At 39.9% G+C, this 25,178-nt stretch overlaps 1 protein-coding gene across 2 annotated transcripts in view; it reads left to right on the plus strand.

Annotated features, from left to right (window-relative positions):
* The first annotated feature begins 9,477 nt into the window (after positions 1-9,477).
* The window catches only part of LOC144512317 (uncharacterized), a 35,911-nt gene continuing 20,210 nt past the window's right edge, over positions 9,478-25,178 (plus strand). Inside the window, exons 1-4 of one of the 2 annotated variants that reach the window (XM_078242987.1) lie at positions 9,478-9,700; positions 9,820-9,916; positions 10,356-10,411; positions 14,770-14,826. In XM_078242987.1, the coding sequence (XP_078099113.1) occupies positions 9,652-9,700; positions 9,820-9,916; positions 10,356-10,411; positions 14,770-14,826 (259 nt within the window). In that variant the 5' untranslated portion in view covers positions 9,478-9,651. The remainder of the gene's footprint in view (positions 9,701-9,819; positions 9,917-10,355; positions 10,412-14,769; positions 14,827-25,178) is intronic. The other variant, XR_013500985.1, reaches the window with a different exon arrangement.

Here is a 25,178-nt window from a genome sequence, read left to right on the forward strand (position 1 = left end):
TGACCGTCACTACATACAACATGCAAAATGACACCGCATTTAAAAAGGCAATAGCTGACAAAAGCACACCAACAGAGTGTGGTGTTACAAAAAAATCTTAACTTCCTTAAGTAAAATAACCCATGGCTTATTTTTTAAAAGATAAAAATCTTGCAAGATTGTCTCTCTAAATACATTAACTCCCCTCCTGTGGAAGTCAATAAACACCTCTTTGGTCCTAAACATATACAATTGTACAAATTGTCTAAACTATTCTGATAATATTGTGTTTTAATGATAAATTCATGTACTTCCTATGCAACTTTAACATTATTTTAAAGCTCCATTGGGCTCCATTGTTGTTCAAAAACACATCAATGAGCCACATTGGTGGCATGTTCCTTTATGACGATGAACATGGGGACTGCTGTCAATCCTTAACCAGCCTGGTGCTGTAAACCAGCTCATATTAATCCACACCAGAAAGTAGATCCCAACATATACACTTTTTTTAATGCACTTTTTTGTTTTACTCCTGTTCACATATTTGACCCATTTGGAAAGATAGAAAGTGATGGGCACGGGGCTGAGTGCCGCAGACAGTATTGAGACTGTTGACAGGGAAATATGAAGTAACACCAGCTTTATTCTTTAAGTATGGCGTTTGAGTTTTAATTAGATGGGAAAAGACATGCATCAAAGGCCTTTGTCCTACGTGTATATTGTGTGTGTCTCTGATCTACTAAGACACCCTGATGGGTTTAATTTGTTTAGGTCAGACAAGTGCATATGGGCAATTTTGGCATACAGCTACATGCAACTGAAGTGGCTTTCAAGCTTTACCGCAATGTCATAGGCATTGTTTAGACTGTAATGTAGCAAGACAAACACATGGTGCTTATATGTGTAATGGGGTAAAACGCATGCTGGAATGCGCAAGATATGCGAGTGTGGTGGGGGAAATGAATATCGCCCCCTGCACTGTGAAGGGATTACGGAGTGTGACAGATAAAAAACAAAACTACCCTGGGGGTTAACGGACAAGAGAATATTTATGACACAACTAAAAGAAACTACTTTGTAATCAAATCTAATTTACACAGTTTTGTGCATTCATGGAACCCGACAAAGCTGACAGCAGGAAATTGTTCCCATGTTGGGGAACAACAATTCCACTTTGAGCAATTATTGTCTCTGAAGCATCTTGAACCTTTTTTGAGAGCAGATGAAGGGAGGGCCATATTTCCAACAATGCCACGAGGCACATAAACTTCTTCAGAAATTATTCCTTTTATGTAAACAGGATTTATGTTTTTGGTGTGGAAATACAGATTCAGAGTTGTAAACATGTTGCAGATGTTGGGGAAAATGGCTACACGGCATCACCAAAAATTACAAGACCTTCTTTTGTCATTATGATTCATCCAGGAAACGGATTCACAGCGCATTCAGACACGCAGGTTAAAAAGTCTGCTTATCTGTGTGTTATTTACATTGTTCATGGTTATCTACAGGGAGTCATGAATGCGCAACTTGCCCTAGAAAAGCACGTTCCAACTATGCGTGCATTCCAAGTACCGAAATACATACCGTAGATAATACAAGTTAAAAGTATTATGTGTAGTGATTAATTGGAATAAATACATGCAGACTATTTCCTTTACATTTAGTATGCATGCAGGGTTTTGCTATTTTTCCACTTTTTTTATTTTTCCACTTTTTTTATTTTTCCACTGTCAGCCTATTGCACCTCGCTCTATCATTCTTTGTTGTCAAACTGTTTTCCCTCAGTTGTAACTGCAGAGGGAGACAAAGCACCAGATAAGGGCTTAGTTCACTTCTCTGGTTTGGGTAAAGCATGTCTTTTTTACACCATTCTAATGTCTTTTTTGACATTAGAATAGCAGCAATTATTATACACTTTATCACAACAGACACTAGTGTTACATCATCAACACGCTAATAAAGGTTTCATCATCACATTGCATTATTATCATTTAGTTTTAAATGAATAATGCATATTCAGTGAGACACGTGTTAAACCAGAGAAAATTCCTCTTTCTGATTTCTTTCTTTCTGTTTCCACTTATTTCAGATTCTGTTCAAATATTCAGCGTTGATCCTGAGGTGACTTTGACATTGCTGTGTCTCAGCATTGTGTATGAGGTGAGTCATTTTAAGATCCTCAAGGGGGCTCTTTACTCCCATGTTTTAAAGTACAGGAGGCAAAGCTGTCCAGCAGTCTGTAGTCCCCACTATCCATCAGAGGTTCCACCATCTTGGTTCCTACCTTCGGATTTTTAAAATGTAACCGTTACGTTTGTTCATGTAAGACACGGGACACATTGCATTTTTCTCTTAGTATTGCTACGTTTTTAGTGAACCCAAAATCAAAGATAATTGTGTTCACTATTGCTTTTCATGAATCTGTAATCCTTGGGTTTAAACTAGAGTAATTTAAAAGATATTTATACACTTTATTTCACCATCAACTAGGAATTGGTTTGTGCACTCCAATCACTCGCATGTGAAAAGGGAAACATGTGCTTCCCTATCAGCAGGATTTCCATTGACGGTACTGTGTCTTTACTTTAGGTACAGATACACACACACGAGCCAGATGTTAGTATTTGACAAAGAGATTCAAAAGCTATCAGATCTGCTTCATTGTCTACGGCAACAACAAGAACACATCTAATTATTAGCAGTGCTTTCTGAGCACTGGATCCTGTCACACTATAGTGCCACATTTGTCATTTTGCAACATGCTGTTTTCTAAATAATAATTCCTGCTATTAGTAAGAATTACTGAAGTGATAATCCAGAGTCATGCATGCAATTATATAATAGATAAATTCAGTAATGTCATCACTAAGTGTCATCAGGCCCATGAGCCCCATGTGTAATACTGGATTCAAATCCCATCTGCTGCATTTTGCGCTAGTGTCTTGAGTTGTTTTGGGTCAGTTTTGACCCCAAAACAAAAAGTGAGGCCACTCCACATCCTTCTGCTTCTGGTTAACTCATTTAGGTCAATCTACTTAGTAGTGGTTATTTATTTATTTGTATATGCTTTTTATTTGCTTTTTCATCATGCATTATTTAAATAATAAGAAAAAGGTGTTAGAAACACCTTTTAACCCTTTTAAATAAAATAAAATATTTAAGAAGTACCCATTTGTTCCTAAAGGAAACTTATTGAATTGAATTGAATTGTATTTGTTCATTTACATCGCCAAAGATTGTTATTCCGCTGCAGCTAGTTTGATCCAGTACAACTTGATCTGTTAGTAATTCGTATGTGAAGAATTATTGCACTGGGGCTTTAGGGATTCAAACATGTGTTACACTTCTGTAAGTTTCTATTCCCTTGGAAATACTTGGCCCTTAATGGGTTGGCCTATACTGTCGAAACACACTAAAAGTCGCTCACACTCTCTTTCTCTTCCTCTCTCTCTCTCTCTCTCTCTCTCTCTCTCTCTCTCACACACACACACACACACACACACACACACACACACACACACACACACAAATTGATATAACCACAACCTCTTAACCGGTTTTAGCAGGCTCTAATAGCTCAAATCAGAGTAAGTCAAGAAAAAAAAACTTTCGTAAGATTCACATCATGTTAGTGCTGACCTTGCTGATTAAGTTTGCTCACAATCACATGGGTCAAGGCTGGGGTCAGGCCCATGGATCATTTAGTTTAATGGCTGTTTCCTGCCTGCTCAAATGTACGTGCCACATTGTAGGAAACGGTCAGATGCAACCATATTATTACAGGACATAATGCAGCAGGGAAAAGGGGTAGAAACAAAGGTTTGCAGGGAAAGAAAGAATAAAAGAAAGAAAAGCACCTATAGACAGAGTGACATGGAGAGAAAGATCAAGAGCAAGAAACTGAGAGCCAGAAGAAAAGAAAGAGATGGTGACAAAGGCAGAGGGAGAGAGCTCTACTGATTTTGTGGCCTGTCTGTGTCACCAGCACCCTGTTGGGACGACAGATGTGCAGATGATGTCATGTAGAAAGGGGATAGGGTGGGAGGGTGGAGTGATCGGAGCGCGGGAGGACAGTGGACAGGCGGAGCCTTGATCTGAGAGAGGGAAGGGAGAGAGGAAAGGAGGGAGAGAGGGAGCACAGGACTGTGGCAATCCATTGCCCTGCAGTCACACAATTATTTAGTTTTCCTAAGATGTGACTCAGTTTGCTTTATAAAGTGTGAGTGCTTTTCAAAAAGCTACTTTTGCTTCGTAACAGCCTTCACTACGAGTTGAAAGTGTTTGCATGAATGCGAACCATACCAATGGAGGATGAAAAAAAAAAAGTCTGCCTTTGCCGTGCCGTCATCATTTTGCACAGCAGAGGCAACAAATGTGTTGAACTGGTGGTTTTAGTTGCAGGACCTCTCACAAAGTGCAGCCTCTCCAAACCACACAGGCCATTGGAGCTATAATTTACTTAGTGCAGTCATTGCTGAAGTTTACCCTCCCATCCCCTGACCGGCCACAGCATAAGAACCCAATTGTTCTCGTGGTCTGCAGTGACAATGGCTGTTTGTGGTTATCCAGAGAAAAAGAAAGTGAGAAAGAGAAAGGAATTGAAGAGGGGAGAAAGTCGAGCCATACGATCCAGTAATTTGTACCGTTCACTGCTAAAGATATAGTCAGGGTCGAGCTCAGAGTGGGGGGGTCAGGGTGACCGCCGAGTCCTGCCGGGATCGCCGCAAGGACACCATTTTCCCAACAGTCTGTCCCGTGTCCTGTGCTTTAACCCATCCAGCCCTCTAGCATTTACAACTGTGACCAACTTTAGCTTGCTTGCATTTCAGCAGCAAGCTTCCCAGCCTCCTCTGCCCCCCACCTGCGCCCTTTCAGGCCAATTGTGCTGGCATGGCAGAGGGAGAAATTGAATGAATTAGGCAGACGGATGTTGCCTAATGGTCGTACTGCAAAAATGCAGCCATTCCTGGCATTGTTATGTGTTCGAGTGAGACTGAGAGGGATTGTGCTCTTCGGTCCAGCGCAGGAAAGCAGCTAATAAGTGAGGCAACCTGTGGGAATCGGCCAAAACCAAACGAGGACTGAGGCAGTTTTTTCCCCCCTCTGTGTTTCTGTTAGCTTTACTTTTTGGAGCCTGCTTTTAAACATTATTGATGTGTAATGAAAGACAACAGTCCAGTCATTGATTCATTGATTTAATCATGGCTGAAACACGTGGCAGATCTGTATATTAAGCAACCCAAAATAACCATGTCAATAATATAAAAAAAATTAGCACCTACTTGTTTAAAATGACCACTAGCACAAAAAAAAATCATGTCATCACTTCATAAAATACAGCATAAACTCCTGAAGCGTGGCCCCGCTCATATCACAGCCCGCACACACAATGTGAACACAATGCAGCTTTTCAAGCAGATAAGACACTGATAACTGCGCAGGCCTAGAGTTACAGATGGCAGCTGCAGCCCACTGTTGTCCTTCTCTCTCACAGGGAAGTAGTTCTGACCTGAGCTTGAGGACACCCTAGGCCCTCTGGGTAATCATTGACCTGTTACCTGTGGCAACCAAGCCACAACATACTGTACAGTCACAGGACTGCTGATAATAAAGTGATAACCCAGGTCCACGGACACATTCAGACACACACGTGTGCTCCCACGATTGATTTCTAAAAGATGAAATTAGCTATACGTTACACTGAACCATTAGGGACACATGCTCTTCTCAGTAAGCCCCAGGAAAAGCTAGAGTTGATTGAACTTCATACACTTGAAATACTTAGCTACAATCAGATTTTGCTCAGAGTGACGAAAAAGTAACTTAAGATGGTGAAGGGGAAAAGGTCACGATCAGCCCTCTGGGTCTGAGCAGTGTGATCGATCAAGTCTCGAGTCTTTTCATGGTGCTAGGTGGGGCGTGGCACTGCACTGCAGCATGTTAGCGGGGAAACACAGGCCGGGGTACCATCCAAGGAGAGGAAGGAGCAGCTAGAGGAGGGTAGGCAGTGAGTGCAGTGGGGGAGAGACAGCAGTTTTGACAAAGCCTCCTCCTATTTTTTTTCCACACCACACCACACCTCCACCTCGCCCTCTCCTCCGCTTCATGCTCCGAACTTGTTCCTTCCTTCTCTCCTCTCTAGCTGCTGTACTTTAGGCGCTCCATGCAGAATGGTCTGTGTCTGAGAGCAGTGGCCTGAAATAAAACTAAGAGGGGCCTTGGTCAGCGGAGAATGCTAGCTTTGTCTCAGCTGCCATCCACACTGTCTGGAGACATGGTAGGGAAATAGCTCAAAGAGAGTGTCTGATTGCAAATTAGCAGTGCCAAATGGAGTGCCCTGCCACCTCCACAAGATCCCCTGTTCTCTCCTCACCTCCTCTGACATGTTTCTGGTTCAAATTATGGGAAAAATCTCGTTAAAGAAGGTTAATGGTGGAGTCACTACTTTTCCTTTGACGATACTCTTTTCCTAATTGATGTGATTGAATGTACAAATTGTATAAAATGAAAGATTGATGAGTATTGAGTGCTAAAGTCCATTTAGGTGTAAGGTTTTGGATGATAAGTGCTTAATACAGTTTATCCATTAGTGGTACAAACATCTCTTAATATCATACTTAAAGTGATTATATATATATAACGTTTTGATTTTTCAGTGTATTATAAGGTTTGAAAGCTGCTGCTCAGGGACGTCTCACTGTGGATATTATTTTGTAAAGACCACCTGAGTAAGCGGAACTATGCTAAATTATTTCTTCCTTATTATCTCTTCTTTAGCTTATCATTTATTCCTTTAAAAAACTATAAACATTTTCAATGCAAAAGAAATGAAACAGTTGAAGAAAATCAGTTAAATTCAAATAGCTTTATTAACAATGTGTTGTTAATAAAAATATATAAAAAAAGAACCAAAGGAAATGTATAGATAAAATCTATACATTTTAAGGCTTGCCCAAACTGCAAATGTTATATCGGCATACATCTGTATGTTCCATAATGTGTGATATATTCTTACATAATAATATAATTATAACATATGGACCATTAGAAGCCCCAATAACAGGCTTGTATATAAATACCTGTTTCGAACAAATACAGACAGCTGTATAAAAAATAACTCTGTTTACTTATTTTTTTTAAAAGTCATGTAAAGTCACTATTATGTATGTTAGAGAGAAAAATCTAATTGGATTTTACACTGTTATAAGTACTTTATATATATATATATATATAAACGCTTTGACAAATAGTACTCTACTTAATTACATATTGATAATAATTCACTCTTTATTGAAGCATTTGTTTAGAAGTGGCTAAAAGGATGAGCAGTGATTTAGTCAATGATAATAAAGTGCACACACAGCTTTCATTTATAATGCAGTCTTTCTAACCTGTGGACCACCCAGTTTTTAATACTTGTTAACAGCTCTGCTTTATTTTACTTTTAAACCCTGAAAAAATGAATGTGTATGTGTTTGTCTTGAGTCACATCAGGTGAATGTCAAATCAAAATGAACTTGTGTCACCTTCTAATCTCTGTAAGCCACACACACACACACACACACACACACACACACACACACACACACACACACACACACACACACACACACTCTCCTAATCCTATATCTTTCTGTTCTGATGGATATAGGCGTACTGTACACAGAGCACGGTCACCGAGTGCAACTGTATTATCATCTGTCAATACAGATTTACCACCACTCAATACACTCGCCTCTGTTGTGCAGGTTCACAGTGGGACTGGTGCTTCAACTCGTGCAAAAAAATCAAACACACAAACTGTGAATTGAGCATGAACGTTGGCTTTTTAATTACATTATTCATTTTGACTAAACTTTCTGTGTCGTTCACAGATTATAATGTTTAATGTTTTATTTATTTTTTAATGTAAATCATTTTCATCAAACCAGTTTACTTTTAAGGGACAATAACGGATTTTTAAATGGATTGAACTGAAATTCACCATAAGGACATTTTAATTAATGTGTAAATTCAATAATTGACTTATAGGTACTTATTTACTATATATAATTGAAATCAAAGTGAAGGAGTGTGGTCTTAAAAATTCCAGGGAGTCCATATTAAAAGTTATTTTTTATCCAGGCCTTTAATTTAAAGAGTATTATCCACAGTGTAAGGCTAAATCTGAAAACAGATGCACTTTATTTAACATGCACTTTCATTTCTGACCCTGCATTTTAAAATCGTGACTCTGCAGGGGTCTATTTCAGTTATTGTTTGATGTCTTTATTCTACTGAAAATATATCTGTGTGTCTGCATTTGCATTGTACTGTATGTGTTTTCAAAAGTAAAAACATTTTACAGAGCAAACAAGTAAAGAAAATGTAAAGAAAATGCAAATGGACGTAATCTGATAATATGTTCTACTAATAGATATGCTCATTCCCTTACAGATGTTTTTTTTTCAATAGCAAATACAATATTGCCAATTTGGAGTCCATGGTGTATTGTCATCTACTTAAATTAAGACTCATACTAAACTGTTTAGTTTCTCATAACTTATGTTTTGTTATTGGGGATCATTTTTTAATAACTTTTTGAATGACAGAATGGTCCTTTAACAGCTTCGTCTTGCCTCATCTCCACAGCTGATTAATCAATAAAGTGTCTGTGAGGCAAATCGGGTAACAAGCCTGGGCTTGTCTTCAAGTCACCTGTGGTGTCTAACTGGATAGCTAGACGTTCATTAACTTACAGAGGGGACGAAACAGAAACAAGCCAATTAACGCAGGCAAACAGGTGTGAGAAATGCAGCTTTAAATTACGTATGACTGTTTTGTTAGCATAACAATAAAACAAGTAGGCCTAGTTGTGTTTGCATGAGAGAGTAATTTAGCCATGTTTGAATGTGTTTATTTCTGTTATCGGTGCTCTTTGTGCATTGTTGGAGGGTGATACAGCCACATTTAAGGTATTAACTAGCCTATTAGCCTACTTGGTTATTGTTAATTTTCTTTAACAGGACGCCTGCTGCTTGCTTGAAATACTTTAATATGAATAAGAATTTATAACTAAAGCATGTGGCAAGCTTACATTGCTGTTAGACATAGGTGAGGGATTTTACGAACAAAAAAAACGACATTTTGTGTCTAAACTAATCCAAGATGGAGTTGAAGTTTGCGTACGACACTAAAATTGTGACATTAAAGTGACCTTGTCTTACTTTATTGGAATTGTATAAATAAGCACTGTTATTCTGTTAATAGCCCCGTGTGATAATGAAGTGTTATTTATAATTTCGCGGCTATTTTCAGCCCACAGTAAAGTGTATGACACAATGAAAATGTATCATACATAAGGCTTACATCAGGTAAATTCACTAAAGCAAATAGTGCTTTTTAGATCCGCGGAGGGGGCAGGAGGAGGAGGGGGAAGTGAGGTAGCCCTTAATAATCATCTCAACACAGTCTGGTTTTTATAGATATTTTAATGTGATGTGCCTTTTCTTTTTTCCTTTAGGAGACATTAAATAGCAGCCCGATAGTGCATGTCGCTGCACACCCAGTCCGGTTGTATAACGAGGCTTCACCTCAGCTGAACTTGACACATCTGGTTCATCGGCGGCGAAGGACGCGCGCCGCAGTCTGCAGCCTGCAGCCTGTGCCCCCACTGAACCGAGCTGGATGGCTGCGGAGAGAAACAGAGAGGGGGGGACAACTCTTTCGTGGCCCGGTAGCCGCTCACGGAGACTGTCTCCTAGCACATACAACATGACGATTTTTTTTCTACTTCTCAGCCTACAAATAGGCTATGGCTTTGTGCTTTTTTATTTCCGTTTTTTTGGTTCCCAGAGACGACGAGCCACCGTATAGAAGATATTAAGCCCGCCGACTTGGAGTTGGACACCCCGGAGGAAGATACCATCCAACTTGAACTCGAGACCTGTCGGTGCGTAGTCTTGAATTTACCATTTTCTCTTTGTAAGGCGATTTTTAAGAGGTTTGCATTTGCGTAAAGTGCGTAAAAATGACAACGAACATCGACTTTTTGAGCGTAAACTTACAGCTATAAGCTAGATATATTTCCCCCAGACTGGGTCAGTGGATATTGACACTGTTATGACTGAACCGATCCACAGTCCTTGGGGGGGGAAGTTCCCAGGGTGCTAAAAACAACCGCTTTCGGAATAACAGTTTAACAGCTTAACATAATTGTATGTAAATTTGCGAACAAGTCTCAAACACCTCCCAGTCTTTACGTGAAGACGAGACATGGTCGCCAGACTGTAAATTCTCCCTCGCAATACAAGGAACGAGGTCGCTTAGTGCCCTAGTTTCCCTTTGCAGAGAGGCATAATCTTTTCCTTTGTTGTCCCCGATGCATGCAGAGATAGGCAGCCGGGCAGATCACGTCAATCCAGCGGAAAACACCACCGCTCTCCAAGTGAGTAATTTACAGGATTTCAGTAAAATGTGCATTTAATTAGAAAAGCGGCGTCTCCCGAGCTGTTCGCCCTGAGATAATCAGTGTATGTAAGACATGAGAACATATGGTAGAGCTGTGCGGTTTCCCTAATGTTTCACTGTGGTTTTCCTGAGAGAAGTTTTTGATGAAATGAATTCATTGAAATCTGAGAAGAGCCATATCAGAATTAGCTGAATGTATTTTTAATGGCTAAAAGTCCTGTGTGGGCTCCCTGACTGTTTCTCAGGTGTACAGTGAGCTTATTTACAATACTAAAAAAAATTAAAGATAGAAACTTAAATTGCTTAGAGGAATTAAAGCGTGGATATAGCCTATGTGATAATATTTATTTGGAGTGTGTGTGCTTGAACAGTCATAACAGGAGCTGCACATTCATAAGGTACTGTAGGACATATAGATGTTTGCATTAGAGAACAGAACAAATAAGTAGTTTTTAAGCTCCATATAAAAGTTTGATGTGTGGCCTAAATCTTTTCTTCTTGTGGCTATAGATTATTCATTGTTAAAATAGCACATTTAAAAAAAAACAATCTGGATCATCATCTTTCTCTGAGCAACTAAAGCAAAATGCAAGATAGTAGAAAGACTATTAACGTACTTTGCAATAGTATCACATTATTGTTTACATTGCGTGAAAATGCAGGATATAAATTGTGCGTGTCCTGCTTTACAGCCCATTTCAACATGTCCCCATGTTTTTTTGTGAGATTCAGACATTGACTCTTTTTAGCTTAGAGGTCTCAGATCATGCCACAGATATCATTCATGCCAAGGATAACTTTTACCTACAGCACCACAGCACCTTCAGCTCAGCACAAGTCAAAAGTTTAAATGTGGCACGCACACCACACTTCATTCATTTTTCTTAAGGGGTTGTTCCTCCTTTCAGATCATCTCTGGCATCGTGTACATATGTATTTTGCTTTATGTGTGTGTGTGTGTGTGTGTGTGTGTGTGTGTGTGTGTGTGCGCTCTCAAAGCTTCGTCTGCAGGCTGGCCCGACCTGCCGGGTAAGATTCTACTCATACCGGAGTGTCATTCGAAATTGCAACGCAGTGGTGTTTCCTGAGAAAAGTTCTGTGTTGGCTGACAGAAATATAGTGTTGTGCTACTACCACATTCTCACCCCCTCCATGTATCTTTCATTGGAAAGAAGAACAGAGCTGTCAGAAGCCAAAATATGAACAGGGTCCGAATGACCTTTTGGCCGCAGTCGTTGGTCGCAAACACAGTCTTTTAATGAGATGTATTAATAACTGATTTTGCGTGTTTATAAAGCCCAGTCACCACTATAAACAGGAAAATGTCATTGTGCCTTCGAGAAAATGGAGGAGAAACACAGGTGGCCCTCAGACAATGGACTGGGGCTCATTTCACCACTGTGAGTCAGTGGGACGGGAGCAAGCACATGGTGACAGAATGAAAATTGGCGTGATTATCGTCTGATTTACCCTGTAGCTCAGAGCTCTGTTGTGGTCCATACTGGCAGTGGCCAATATGGAAGGAGAGGAGGCTTGGATTCACCCAAATTTTCTCTTATTTGCTTTCCGAACAGCTTCATTCTCTCTCCCACTCTCCATCTCGCGCTCTCATATCTCACGCAATTGATTGAAACCCTAAACGGCAAGATCAGGCCGAGTGCAATCCAGCCTTTCTATGAATAGTTGATTGGATGTGATGGTGATATGGTGTGTTGTTTCTTTAAGGGCATTTCAGGTCAGAGGGTGGGCGGCCGTGGAGTTGGCGGGGCGGGGATTTTCATTGTGCACGGCTGATGCTGCAATGTGGCGTGCTGTGCTGTCCCATCCTGTCATGAGCGGTATTGTAGAAGCTCACAGAGACTCATGGCACTTTACTCATCACGTCATCTTGCGTTTTTGAGAATGCATGCACATAGTGCGTTAGTTTCTGCCTGTGAAGGGACTTTAAAGGTGGTTTTCGGAGCCTTTTTCTTTTTAAAAATACACATAATTTATTTTATTGTGTGTCTGAGCCACCTTGTCATGTTCTAAGCTGCACAGATGGATGGTATATTAACAATAGGAGCAGTGGGCGTCTGATCGATTATTTCAGCTTCTTTTTTTGGTAGTAATAATGTTGCAAGCCATGAGATGACAGTATAACGTGTAGCTTGTATGTATTTTCAAGTGCAACTAGCGTTTGTTTGTTTGCATTCATGTTTGTTGCCCCGGTATGCCTTTGCTGTCCCCACCAAACACTTCACGTTTAAAATCTCTGTGCATCTCAGTGCAGGGCATTTAAGTGTTTGACCTAATTTCTTTTGCTGCAAAGAATCCACTAGTGAAGGCCTTCCACTGTGTGTATTTGAGTGTGTATGTGCGCACGCGTGTGTTGCTCTGGGTGTTTCCTCCTTGCTTTTCTAACAGGAAGCTGATGTGGAGTTCAACTGAGGACAAGGAAAAGGCCCTTTCTTTCCACTGTGAATCATTTGAGAGAGAGAAAAAAAAAAATGAAAAAAAGAGAGGGGAGATGAAAAAAAGGGACCAGTCCGCTGCATTGATTCAACCCTCGATCTGGCCTCCTCTCTCTCTCTCTCTCTCTGTCTCTGTCTCTGTCTCTCTCATTCCCTCCCTTCTCCCTCTCTTCATTCTCTATACCATATTGTCGATTTCAGTTTTTTTTCTCACTTTTTTGTTTTATGTCTAGTTGTACTGATGTCGGATAGACAGCAGCGTTCTGGGGGAATTGGTGGGTTTATGTAGAGTTCATGTGAGAAGATGGGGAGGGGGGGATAGGAAAGGAGAGACGAAAAGCAAATGAAGCAGGGCTCTGTGGGGAACAATGCAGGTTCTTCAGGTTTAGTTTGAACATACCCACAGCAAAAAAAGGCTGCCCTCGTTATGTACTTAGGAGGTGACAAAACAAAAATATAAAACACCTACACAAACTGTACCACTGGCTTTATCAAGGCCAGTTTTGAGGCACAGTTAAGGATTCTGAATCCCTTGTATTATTTAAAGCTGTGATAATAAGGAAAGAACACAAGCTAAAAATAACTGATAATCCTTCTGGGTGAGAGATAAATGGCTCAAATATTTAAGTAGATTTCCTGTGGCAGCCACAATGCAACTGATATCCCAAACTGCGATCATGTTTTGGATGTAAACGTCAAATTGATTTATTTGGTTAAGGTTGCTGAGTTTGAATTTGTTCTCAGACACATTTCATGTTGGATGACACTCGTTCCAAGAATCAAATGCAGGCCAAGGCAAATGCTAGAAATGTTGAAACGGCATGACCTAAATTGTAGATCATCTCATTTTCAAGGTTTTGTGTACAAATTGCAGTGAAAGGGGATTTTTAGGAATGAAATAAGTTCTATAATATTCCAACTGAAACCACTTTCTCAGCCTCTTTAACTGTTTGACTTGTGTGTCTGCAAGATTGAACTTGAATGTAGTAGGACACACTGCTGCTGCTGCTGCTGCTGCTGCATGACAGAAATAAGAACAATGGCGATCCACTCTAGTTTTTAATGAACTGAACTGTTCATGGAATAATGCAGTGCCCTTTTTCTTCCCTTTACTTGGTGTGTGTGTGTGTGTGTGTGTGTGTGTGTGTATATAGAAGTTTGTATCAAAATAGCAGAATGGCTGATTTGCTCTGAGAACATATCCACTTAAGCCTCCGTCTTGCCCAGATGTCCTTGATCCTGACGCAGAGCTCCAGCAGCTTCAGGTCCGAGGCTGCAACTGACTTTTTGCTTTGACCTTCCTAAATCAGTAAAGTGTTTATTATTGTACAGTCTGAATAGACACATTTTAGTGTTGAATGGCTGCTCCTGTTTGCACAACCTGCATCTCAGTTGTTCCAACTTTGATGTTTATTTTCACATGCATCTCCTTTATTGTGCTTGTTTAATGAAGGAAAGCATAGAATAGTATGAGCTTTTACCTCGATTCACCTCATCATTGTACTTCATGAAAATAAAGTCTCTTTGATATTTTTGTACGCATAAAAAACATTATATAAGTATTATTAATGATTAATGAATGCTAATGATTTTTTATGTAATTACAAACCAAACTTATGGTTGAAAAGAATGAATAAATCTGAGCTGGAGCTCTGCCCAACAGCACTGACATGTAACAGCAGAAATGTTCCAGAATGTCCTGTGCTCAGCTTCTACTGGCACACTGTGAGAACAACACGCAACAAAACGGAGTGCCACGCGTCCTAATCAATCACTGATCTCGATCATTTTTCACAGTGCAGTTCGAAACAAGGGAGCGTGACGTTCCACACTTTTAAATTGTCATTTGAGTCTTTTTCTGTGTCTTGTGTTTTCTGTGCAGGTCAAGTGAGGACACAAGTAGACGTGGATCCACAAGACCTCAAATACTGCAATGCAGGTGAGCACAAGGCTAACACACACAAATAGTACACATAGTCAACACATTGACACATAGTCAAATACAAAAATATTGGGTTGCTTACAATATCAACTTAAGTGGTTATGGTCACAATCCTACTGAGTGGGATTCAATGAATTTTAGGATTCATACTTGATAGGCAAAAGGGTCAAAGCTAATGTATTATGCGGCCTTATGCCTCCAAATTGTTGCAGCGTTGCACCTATTACTATTTTTTCTTTGTTTAATACAAAACATATTTTATGTATAGTGCAATACTTTAATCCATAAACATTTGGCAAAGGGACTAACCTGGTTATAGAATGTTTGAAGAATAAAATTGAAATTGAAACTCAGTCTAGAAAATAAGCAATTCTTAATAATATCTGTCGAGTTTCAAAGCAGAATGCACTCAAAAATTCCCAGCTCTTGTGAAACTCTGAGTGACAAGACATAAAATAAGATGTGCTCAAAAAGACAATCTTCTCCTAATGTTTCAATACAATCAAGTATATTTTTAACAGCCCATAATGAGCAGAATGCAATTTGAGTGATGAGCCGCAGTTTGTCCAGCAACACCATCAGCACTTAGATTTTCCCAGTGAAGGAGAACGATGCCTGGCTTTAGTTTTGGAATGTCATAATTATGTAGGAGAGTTAGGGGGATATGATAATAGTGGATTTTATGTAAGGAGACTAGAAAAAAAATAGTTTTGTGATAATTTTTGGATTTTGATTTCTTCCATGAAGTTGATTCTAACAAGGTGACATCTTTGACTCCTCGTGAATCAGATTTACGTATGTTGTTGTCATAGACTGTAGCCTATGCTATTTGAAAATGTGGTTTTGAATAAATAGTCCAGTGAATAACTAAAATGTTATTCAATAGGGACAGATTTAGTCATCCCTAAGCTTTAAAATGCTGGAAGAAAAGTTAAAGGAGAATTCTGGTCGATTTCAACACGTAGCTCTGTTGTTTGTAAATTTGGAGTGCTGTCAGTAGCGAGAAAAACGAAAACAACTGGTGTTGCCTACACTGTGTTATCCTCCTGCTAGCGTTAGCACCCAGGAGACTGAAACCGTGCTTTTAGCCTCTTAACATGTTCTGTTTACAAATGCCTACCCATGTGAAGTGATTCCTTCTGAGTGAACACAGTGAATCTGACTGCAGTAGATGTGAAAGAAATGCATAAAAGTTTTGCTAATTCAGCTCTGTTTAGTTCCGGTGTTGAGACGGCAAGACGAGTGCTTAGGGACCGTCTAAACTACAACACTGAAAAGAGATATGAAAATATTTTCAAAAATAGGCATATGCTTATTTTTTAAAAGTAAGTGCTTTAGTACAACTAGCAGGAGACAAGTTATAATTGAGGTAAGTTTGGAGACACTACCTTATTTAATCATTAAATTAATAAATAATATGCTGAAGAGCATGTAACTGGTATACGTGTCCATGGCCTGGGTGAAATCAGAATTCACTTAAGCTGCTCGAAACTTGATGTTCCTCTCAATCGTATGTCTTTCCTAAGTGAGAAAACCCTCCTCCACACATATGACAGTGTCACATACATACTGTATTCTGTATGTAAGGCTTCATTGAAGCCACAGTATGTAATGCTTGTATTAAATAAAATATTCAATAACCTTAGGATTTTGCATATCTCACAACAGTTTATACTATTTCCTCTCCTGAACTGCAGAATGAATTAGCAGCAAAATATTCCTATTACCTATTCCGAATAATAGTCCCCTTCAGTTAAATAAAGGAGATGCAAATTATTGATTGAAGCGGCTTTTATTGTTGTAGCTGATACAGGTTGCACTACATCTAATGACTTGTAGTGTTGGGTAGATAAAAGTTTAGTAATGTATCCACCTGTGATATATAAGCAATATGTTTTGCATGTGACTAGTAACTAGTAGCTTTGGCAGACTGATAAATGTAGAGGAGTGAAAAGTACAGAAAATGTACTGTAAAATAAAATAGCTTCAGTAGTACAGAATCACTCAATGTATTTTCAGTGTTTGTGTGTCTCTACCTAATAGTTACTAGCAAATAAAGCAGAAAAGACAAAGGTATTGGGATATATAAGTAGAAAATGAAGAAATCTACTTTTACTTAAACCTGCTGCACTCATTGTGTTGTTCTATATAGCAAACTGCTCAGGCCCACAAAACAAGCTTTAACAGTCCATACAAACTATCTGTAAATGCTGTTCGTAAAAGTCTGGGGTCTCATTTATAAAACTGTGAGTAGGATCCTTACTATAAGTATACGTGCGCCCAAAAGCCCAAAATGGCGTACGCCGAAAAAAAGTCAGATTTATAAAACTGTGTGTACGCACACCTGTAAGCAAAGTTCCCTTTATAAATCAGAGATTACCTACAAGCGTGCGTACGTGGATCAGCTTTTTATCCCGCCCTGTACACGCCCATTTTTAACCATAAATAGTCAATGCAAAACACCTCGTGAATGCTGATCAGTATATGAATGACACTGGCAGTTGTTACACCGAATCATGATGACTGGCGGAGAAAAAGCAAAAAACTTCTCAGACGTTCAGGAATTGCTGCAAATTGAATTATAATTTCGGCCTGTTCTTGCACAGTGTAGGGAAACCTGATCTATAACTACATGTATTAAAAATACGTCCAAAACGGCAGGGATTTGACTACGGCACATGGGGACAGCTTCGATATACCAGACGTACTTTATATAATAAGATTTCACAGAACTATATATTATATCCAAACAAGCCTTAGTGATAGTGAAGTTGAAGATTATATATAATATTTATTTAAAAAAAAACACTTAGCTGTCTGACATTTCTCTCTGGAAACAGCCGGTTGCCCCCAGAGTGGCGAGGACCTGTATTTGGACCGGGATGGACCGGGATGGCAAGGTTCCGGCGCGTTGCCCTCTCTACTGGACCCAATTCAGTACATAGATCCAAGAGCTCAGCTTTAGGGAATCTAAATCAGTATATTAGCCAGTCATCGTCGTGGTCCCTGAAGTCTCTTTTTCTCCTGATTCTTCCATTAGCGTATAGTCCTCCTGCAATGCCAGCAGTGCCATCATACAGCATTACGCACGGGTTCACCGCAGTTTTTATATGTTTACAATAATTTGTGATCGTTAACACCTTGCCAACACAGCATCAACTGGTGGTATCCCCACCCCAAGATACAATTTGAAAACAAAAGAAAGGCAAACACACTTTTCTTCATGCAGGTTTTGTCACAAACAGTATTAAAGTTCAGACCGATAACGAGGACTTTAAGTGTAACGATTGCACAAGAGCTTAACGGCTGTATTTACAGACTTTGACATTTGATGATATATGCACAGTATTAAAGACAGATATTTAGTTATTTACACTGTGTTCTGCTGTTATCTAATGCTAGGGTATTTGATGCTATCCTGTATTCCATGCAGTCGTCCTCCTGCGCTCCGTAGCGGACAATGTGACGGTGAGACAGCGCCGATTAAACATTAAAAACACATTTTTATTTAAGATTTGAGTTGGAGGTGTTTATGGAACAATTATCACTCAGTACAAGCGCAAATAACACTGCTGGCTTTAATCTTCATGGTAACGTGGATGATATGGAGTGAAGAAATGTGCGTGAGGCATTAATACTTGAAAATATTAAGAGTAATCTTTATTCCCACATGTACTTTCTGCAGTCTGATGTCAGTTCACCACCTCACCATCTGCGTCACCAATTCCTATTTTGTCTCCAAAATGTGCGAACGCATGGGTCAGAGTTTGCGTGGAGGACCACACATTCTCCCGTCAAGTTTGTTTTTTATAAATCACAACCTTTGCGTGGGAAGTGGCGTACGCACATTTTCAGCCCTGTTTTGTACGTACGCCACGTTTATAAATGAGACCCCTGGTCTGTCATCTCTCTGTCTCTCTCTGGTGTTTCTCTTCCCTCTCCACTTCCTTTGCCCTTCTCCATGCAGAGTTTTAGCTCATGTGTGACCTCTGCAGGTGTCCCTCTACATACAGCATGGCCAACTGACCCACTGCAGGATGTGGGATCAGCTTACTTTTTTTGAAAAGCCTACCACTTAAAATGAAAAATAAATAAATATACGTACTACTACCATATCTCAGCTTAATATTTACATGTCAAAATAAGTTGCCAGAACTTTAGATGAAAAGTTTTTACTCAAGAAAAAAAAAGCTGAATTGGAAAATGTTCTGTTTTGTCAGCATGAAAGCTGCTCTTTATGTTGTGTTTGTCTGTACCATGATACATTTCTTAACTAATATTTAAAGGACTAGTGTGTAGGATTTAGGGGGATTTATTGGCAGAAATGGAATATAATATTCAGAATTATGTTTTCTTTAGTGTATAATCACCTGGAATTAAGAATCGTGTTTTCATTAACCTAGAATGAGCCCTTCATATCTATATCTTGAGTGAGTCCTCCGCCGTGTTTCTACAGTAGCCCAGAACGGACTACCAAACGCCGGTTCTAGAGAGGGCCTTTTGCGTTTTTAGATTGTCTGAAGGCCGCCGTAGGTTCTACTATGCGTTTGGAAAGGGATGGGTGACGGGTGACAGTAGGGGTATTCAGTTGGTTGCAATCTGCAACCTCACTGCTAGATGCCATTAAATCCTACACACTAGTTCTGTAAGCAGATTCTGTAAGCAGAAAATAGTAGTTTGTTTGGCTGATCACATAATATGCGGTGCCATACTCTGCCTAAAGAATATTTACACCAGGCATTAAAATACCCTGGGAGAATCATTAAAGATCAAAACCACCCAGGTAGCAGCCTTTTCTCCCTGTTGAGGTCACGAAGAAGGTACTGGATACACCAGGGCAGCACTGAGAGGCTCAGGAAGAGCTTCTACCCTCAGGCCACTAGTACCCTAAACGAGGACACTGCCTAAGACTAATATGTGTACCAGTGTGCGTCCAACCTCAGGGTTACAGGCCAGGTGAGAGGAGTGCCCCAACTGGAGGGCCTGCAAGCATAGGTGAGCTGGGACAAAAAGGCGAATAGCAAGACAACCACTGGAAGCTGAATGTTCTTTTGTTCGATTCCCCAGGAGACTGCCTCTGTGATGGAGGTACGGAGGATCTCCACTAGCTCAGCAGAACGTCCTAGGACTTGAACTGGTGGGACGAGAAATATAGAAAAGTTTTCTGGGTAGGATAGTTGAGGTGAGGTTGGGAGCTGTGGTGAAACGACGCTGTAACTCCGTGAAGGCTTCTCAGCAGACTGGTTCTCCAGCAGTCTTTGATGGACACATGCACATGTTGCACATGCTCTTGCGTGGTCTTGGAAAAGATCAGGATGTCATCCAAATATACAAATGCAAACTTGTTCAGTATGTCCCGAAGCAGGTAATTTACTAGGGCTTGGAAAACTGCGGGAGCATTGGTCAGACAAAACCCCCCCAGAATGACACGAGGTTGAGGTGCGTCTATCAGGTGAAAGGTGAGGGTTTCATGATGAGAACCTGACATGGCCAGGCGGACCGGGGCAGTTCTGTGAGTCACTGAGCAGAAGAGGTGTCTATCAATGGCACTAACTTTAAAGGGCTGTTCTAGGGGCTGTCAATGTCCAGCTGAGTGGCAAGCATACTGTCCATAAAGCTGGCGTCAACACTGGCGTAGACAAACACTGAAATAGGATGGGTCTGGTCAGGCATTATTAGCTGGGCATGAAGCATAGGAAGCATGCCATTGGGGGCAGTTGTTGCTGGAGTCGGAGGATCGGGTGGCGAATGTAGATAGTGAGGGCATCCTGATCTGGGGGAAGCTCCCGGGTGCCGAGTTCAGACCGTGTGTTATATTATGCATCGTACAGAGAAGGAGTCTACCACTAACTTTATGCAGGAACAGTTGTGAACTAAATGGAGTAGTCAGCCATCCGCCATAGATTACGATAAATAATAAAGGGACAAAATATTTGTATCGCACCTTCACATTTAATAAACAGAGCACTGCTTTTACCATGTTTTGCATCAAAATAAGTAGGGCTGGACCCTAATATTTGACTAATTTATTTGTTGGGTTGGTATTCGTTTTTCAATTTTGGGATTCAGATATTTGTTTTTTCAGTACTGTAGAATAATAGAATCCTTAAAAAGTAATGCCTTTAATTAAACCAAAAGAATTTTCTACCTGAGTTGGAGTTATAACTGAGTTTGTATGCGTATACTGTAGCAGCCATTTTTCAGAGGATTTAATGAAGGTAAACAAAGCAAATGGCTATACGTAAGGCCACTGCTGGCTGAGTCCTTCCTGAGTCATGCCATTAGTTTAGGAAGCGCTTGATTTCATATGCAGCCGAGTTTTCCATGAGCGGAGCACACATTTAATTTAATTGTGGGAAGCCCAAATTCTAATTGCGATTATTATTCAATTAATTTTGCAGCCCTACGCTCATGATAGGCAGAGATATCCTTCATGCCCCCCACAATGAATCGGAGAATTGGAGTCAACTGGGTTTTTATGGGCGTGATCGTACTATAAAGCCTGGCTATGAGACTTGTATAATAAAAAGTACCACACATGCACAAGTGAAAACTACCAAAATATAGTTTTTGCTGTGTGATCCAATATTATCCGATATGGGAACAGGCTAGAGAGCAGAAGTCCAAAAACTAGGCAGCGGGTTATAACAGACAAAACCCAGGTGAAGAAAGTGGCTGAAACGCTAAGGCAGAAGCTCAGTAAACGATCTGCCTGGAAATGAATGGAAGTGGGCCGGTATACATTATATATTACTGGGCTGATGGGGATGTGGTAACAGGTGGGCAGGGGAGGTCAGATGATGGGGTATGGCGGAAACAAGGGCTACTGCAGGGTAGGTGGGACTATCTTGGATCTCAAAACGACAGGAGAATTTGTACAAGGCAGGAGAAAAAAAACAGACAAGGAATATGTGAGACTAGGAATTGGATGACATTGTGACACATCGAGGTTGGCGCTTTAGGCAGTTCAATACTGCATTCCGACAATATTAAATTAATTTTCCAAAATATAATCAGGTGAACCTAGACAAGAATCATTATTATTATTATAAGTCATTAAGCCAATTACAAAGGAAACAATTTAGCGTCAATTTAGTCAGAGAAATATAAAAAACTTGAAAGGTTGAGGTGTTAATTTTTGAGGAAGCTGCAAGTCATTATCAGAAAAATAAAATGTAATATTTTTGTCCATCAATTTAATAATATGCATTTTGTTTCTAGACATTTACAGTGTATTGGATTCAGATAAAGTGACTTAGGGCAGTTGGTTTACCTCTCAATACACCCTGCTTTTGAAATAAAACCCTTCATTTGATAGAACACCAGTTTAGTGGAGGTCCAGCAGACAGCGTGCCTCAGATCAGGTGTTGTCCAGATGTGCTGGTGAGAGCCATCTTCGGGCTCCAACTAATATCTTATTTGGAGAGAGGAGATGGAACAAGAAAGCCCTCCTTGACCTTCAAGGGCCTATTGTGCTGTATACTGTTAAAAAATGCTTATTATTTTAGTATCGGATGAAGATTTGTGTTTTACTGAAACAGCATCCTTGTCTCACATTTACAGTCAAGTGAGCACAGAACTGAGTCTCTGCCCCACACATACTTGTACATACATGTCAAATTTAATTTGAAAGTGGTTTGTTTGGCATTTTAATAGATATTTTCATCCCAGAGCCTCCCACAGTGCCTTGACTGCATTCATTTTTAGCATCAGTGACTACGTTTACATGCAGAAGAATTTTGTTTTTGTAACCCAGTTGTGGGTTGACACATACAAATCTCATATCTCAGTTTCAATAGCTCATACTCTGATTATTAAAAACCTCAGTTGGGTTGTCTGGCTTTCTTCCATTTCTGTGGCATGTAAACACCTTTCTCACTTTTTGGTTCTTTTTTTTATCTATTGGGGTTACTTGTTCCCCCTCACCCCCCCCACACCCGTCTCCTCTCTCTTTTCCACCTGGTCCCTTTCTTCATTTCCTTTTCTATACCCCATGGACAGAATTAAAAAGTAGGATAAGATATTAGCCATAGGGACGCACTGAGTATCCCTGCGAAAGCCAAGTTGGAAGTTGGTGTCATGCTTTATAACAGGAACAGTTAAGTTCAAGTTCAAGTTCAGAAAAGTTCAGACAACCAGATTGAACTGTGCAATGGCTAAAGGAATCTGTCTGTCTGTCTGTCTGTCTGTCTGTCTGTCTCTCTCTCTCTCTCTCTGTCTGTCTGTCTGTCTCTCTCTCTCTCTCTCTCTCTCTCTCACTTCTCTCTGTGACTGGGGGCTGCTCTGCCTACACAGAGGGCTCGGCCACTGCTGCATTGTGGCCCGGGGCCTCATTTGAATAGGCCTTTAGTATTTTTTGTGAACAAGTCAGCGCCATTTGCATTTGTTCCAGTCACAAAGGTTTAACAGGTCAATAGGGACTCCCTGGCAGAAAACTAACACGCCAGGGTACCTTTTTTTTTCCTCCCTCCGTCACGTCTCCTCCATCGCTGTGGTTGTCAGTCGCCTGGCCGACTTGTCCTGGTAGTATGTAACTCAAGCATGTGGTTTGTATACATGTGTGCATGTATATGTAATTGCAGGGTCAGAAAATAGGATTTAATACTCTTCAGACTGTGCTGACAAAGGTTTAATTGACATACATTTAAAGCAGTAGTTTGTTTGATTGACAAAGAGGGTTTGTGTGTGTGTGTGTGTGTGTGTGTGTGTGTGTGTGTGTGTGTGTGTGAAAGAAAGAGAGACTTTTACACATACATTACATACCTGCACATTTGTGTCTGCAGAACTACAGAGTTCAATTTCCCGATCCTGGAGTATTTACACTCTTAATAAAATGTGTAACATGGGGAAGAACAATACGTGGCGATATGTGGGAGCTAATTGCACCTCACTGGTTTCAACACAAGTGTGATGGCAGCATAAATGACCATTGTGCCATTTATAAATGTGTACTTGAAGAGCTTTTAGTTTGTTAATTCTCTTCTCTAGGAGATGGACACATTGGGGAGTAAAAAGTCTTCTGTTTTGTATTTAGAAGCAAACAAAAAACTTTGTAGCATTGTTAGCATTACTATTGAAAATTAAAGGAAGCTGTTAGCTTAAATATGTCAAACTAACTTAGGGCTAGCAGTGCAAATATCTTTTAAAATAAGTGCTAACTTTGCTAACCTGTATTTCTTCAATGCAGTGACTGCTAAGACAGAAACTCTTTCAATTCTGTTTCTAATATATGTTATTAGCTCTATAAGAGCTTCTAAGCACGTTCAAACAATTTCATATGTCTAATTACTAGCTTGCTAATTTGTGCGAAAGTGCTTTTAGGAAAACCATTATGCCCACTTTTCGTCCTAACATTGTAAAACTGTTGTTTTTGTACCAGCAAGCCTATATATATATATATATATCCAAAGAGAGCAGAATAACATCTCATTAAAAATGTATTGTGATTTTTGGATGGATAGCAGAATTGACTTTTTATGGTTCTAACACTAACCTGAAGGTTTCTTCGGAGTGTTGTTTCTGTCAATCATGTGGCTTGGTTTGGGCTTTCACAATCTAAAACTAACAGCACAGTGAACAAGTAATTATGTATTGACTAAATACTTAAGTACGTTTTTTTTTTTTTTTTACTGCAAGCAGCGGGCTATGCACTTGAAATAATAGAATAATACTGGTCCACAGCATTTCTATCCATATTATGTGGGTTTTTAAGTGCATTCAGGGCAGCAGGGTGCCCTAATGCTCAGGGAGATTGTCCTTCGTTTAAAATGTCAAAGGCTGCGTTCTCATAGCAGCCAGGTGTGCTGCTGAAGGGTCCTCAGGCAGGGAAGCAAACCCCCCACCTGCTGAATCACTCTGGTTAAGAGCTTCCACCTCATCTCGAGTGAATATACTATAGTATACTACAGTACAAAACTGTAGTGTCAGACGTCTATGTTCATGATTGTGAAGAGTACAATAATATCAAACAATCACCTTCAGCCTTTTATCACTTTTTTTATTTACATCAAAATGTAATCTGTAAACAGTGTGACACAAAATTATATATAATGCATCACTGTGACCTTGTACTGCAGAGTTATTTGTATATAATATATACATGTAGTGCAGAATGAAACTTAATGCCCTATTCAAGGTCAAATCTTTGTTGCTTTAAATGCAGGCGTGGCAGTATGGATTTTATTTCGCAACACCTCATTTGTGTTGTATACGTCTGGATTTGTTTGCATCGATAGCAGACTTCACATTTGTGTAATCCTTCTCAATGAAATAAACTTGCATTATTGAAAATATTAAATTGACCATGTAAACCTTAAGAAAAAGTTTTGGCTTGTACACAGATAGGAAGT

Source organism: Sander vitreus, chromosome 23 (genome assembly GCF_031162955.1).
Source record: "Sander vitreus isolate 19-12246 chromosome 23, sanVit1, whole genome shotgun sequence".
NCBI lineage: Eukaryota > Metazoa > Chordata > Actinopteri > Perciformes > Percidae > Sander > Sander vitreus.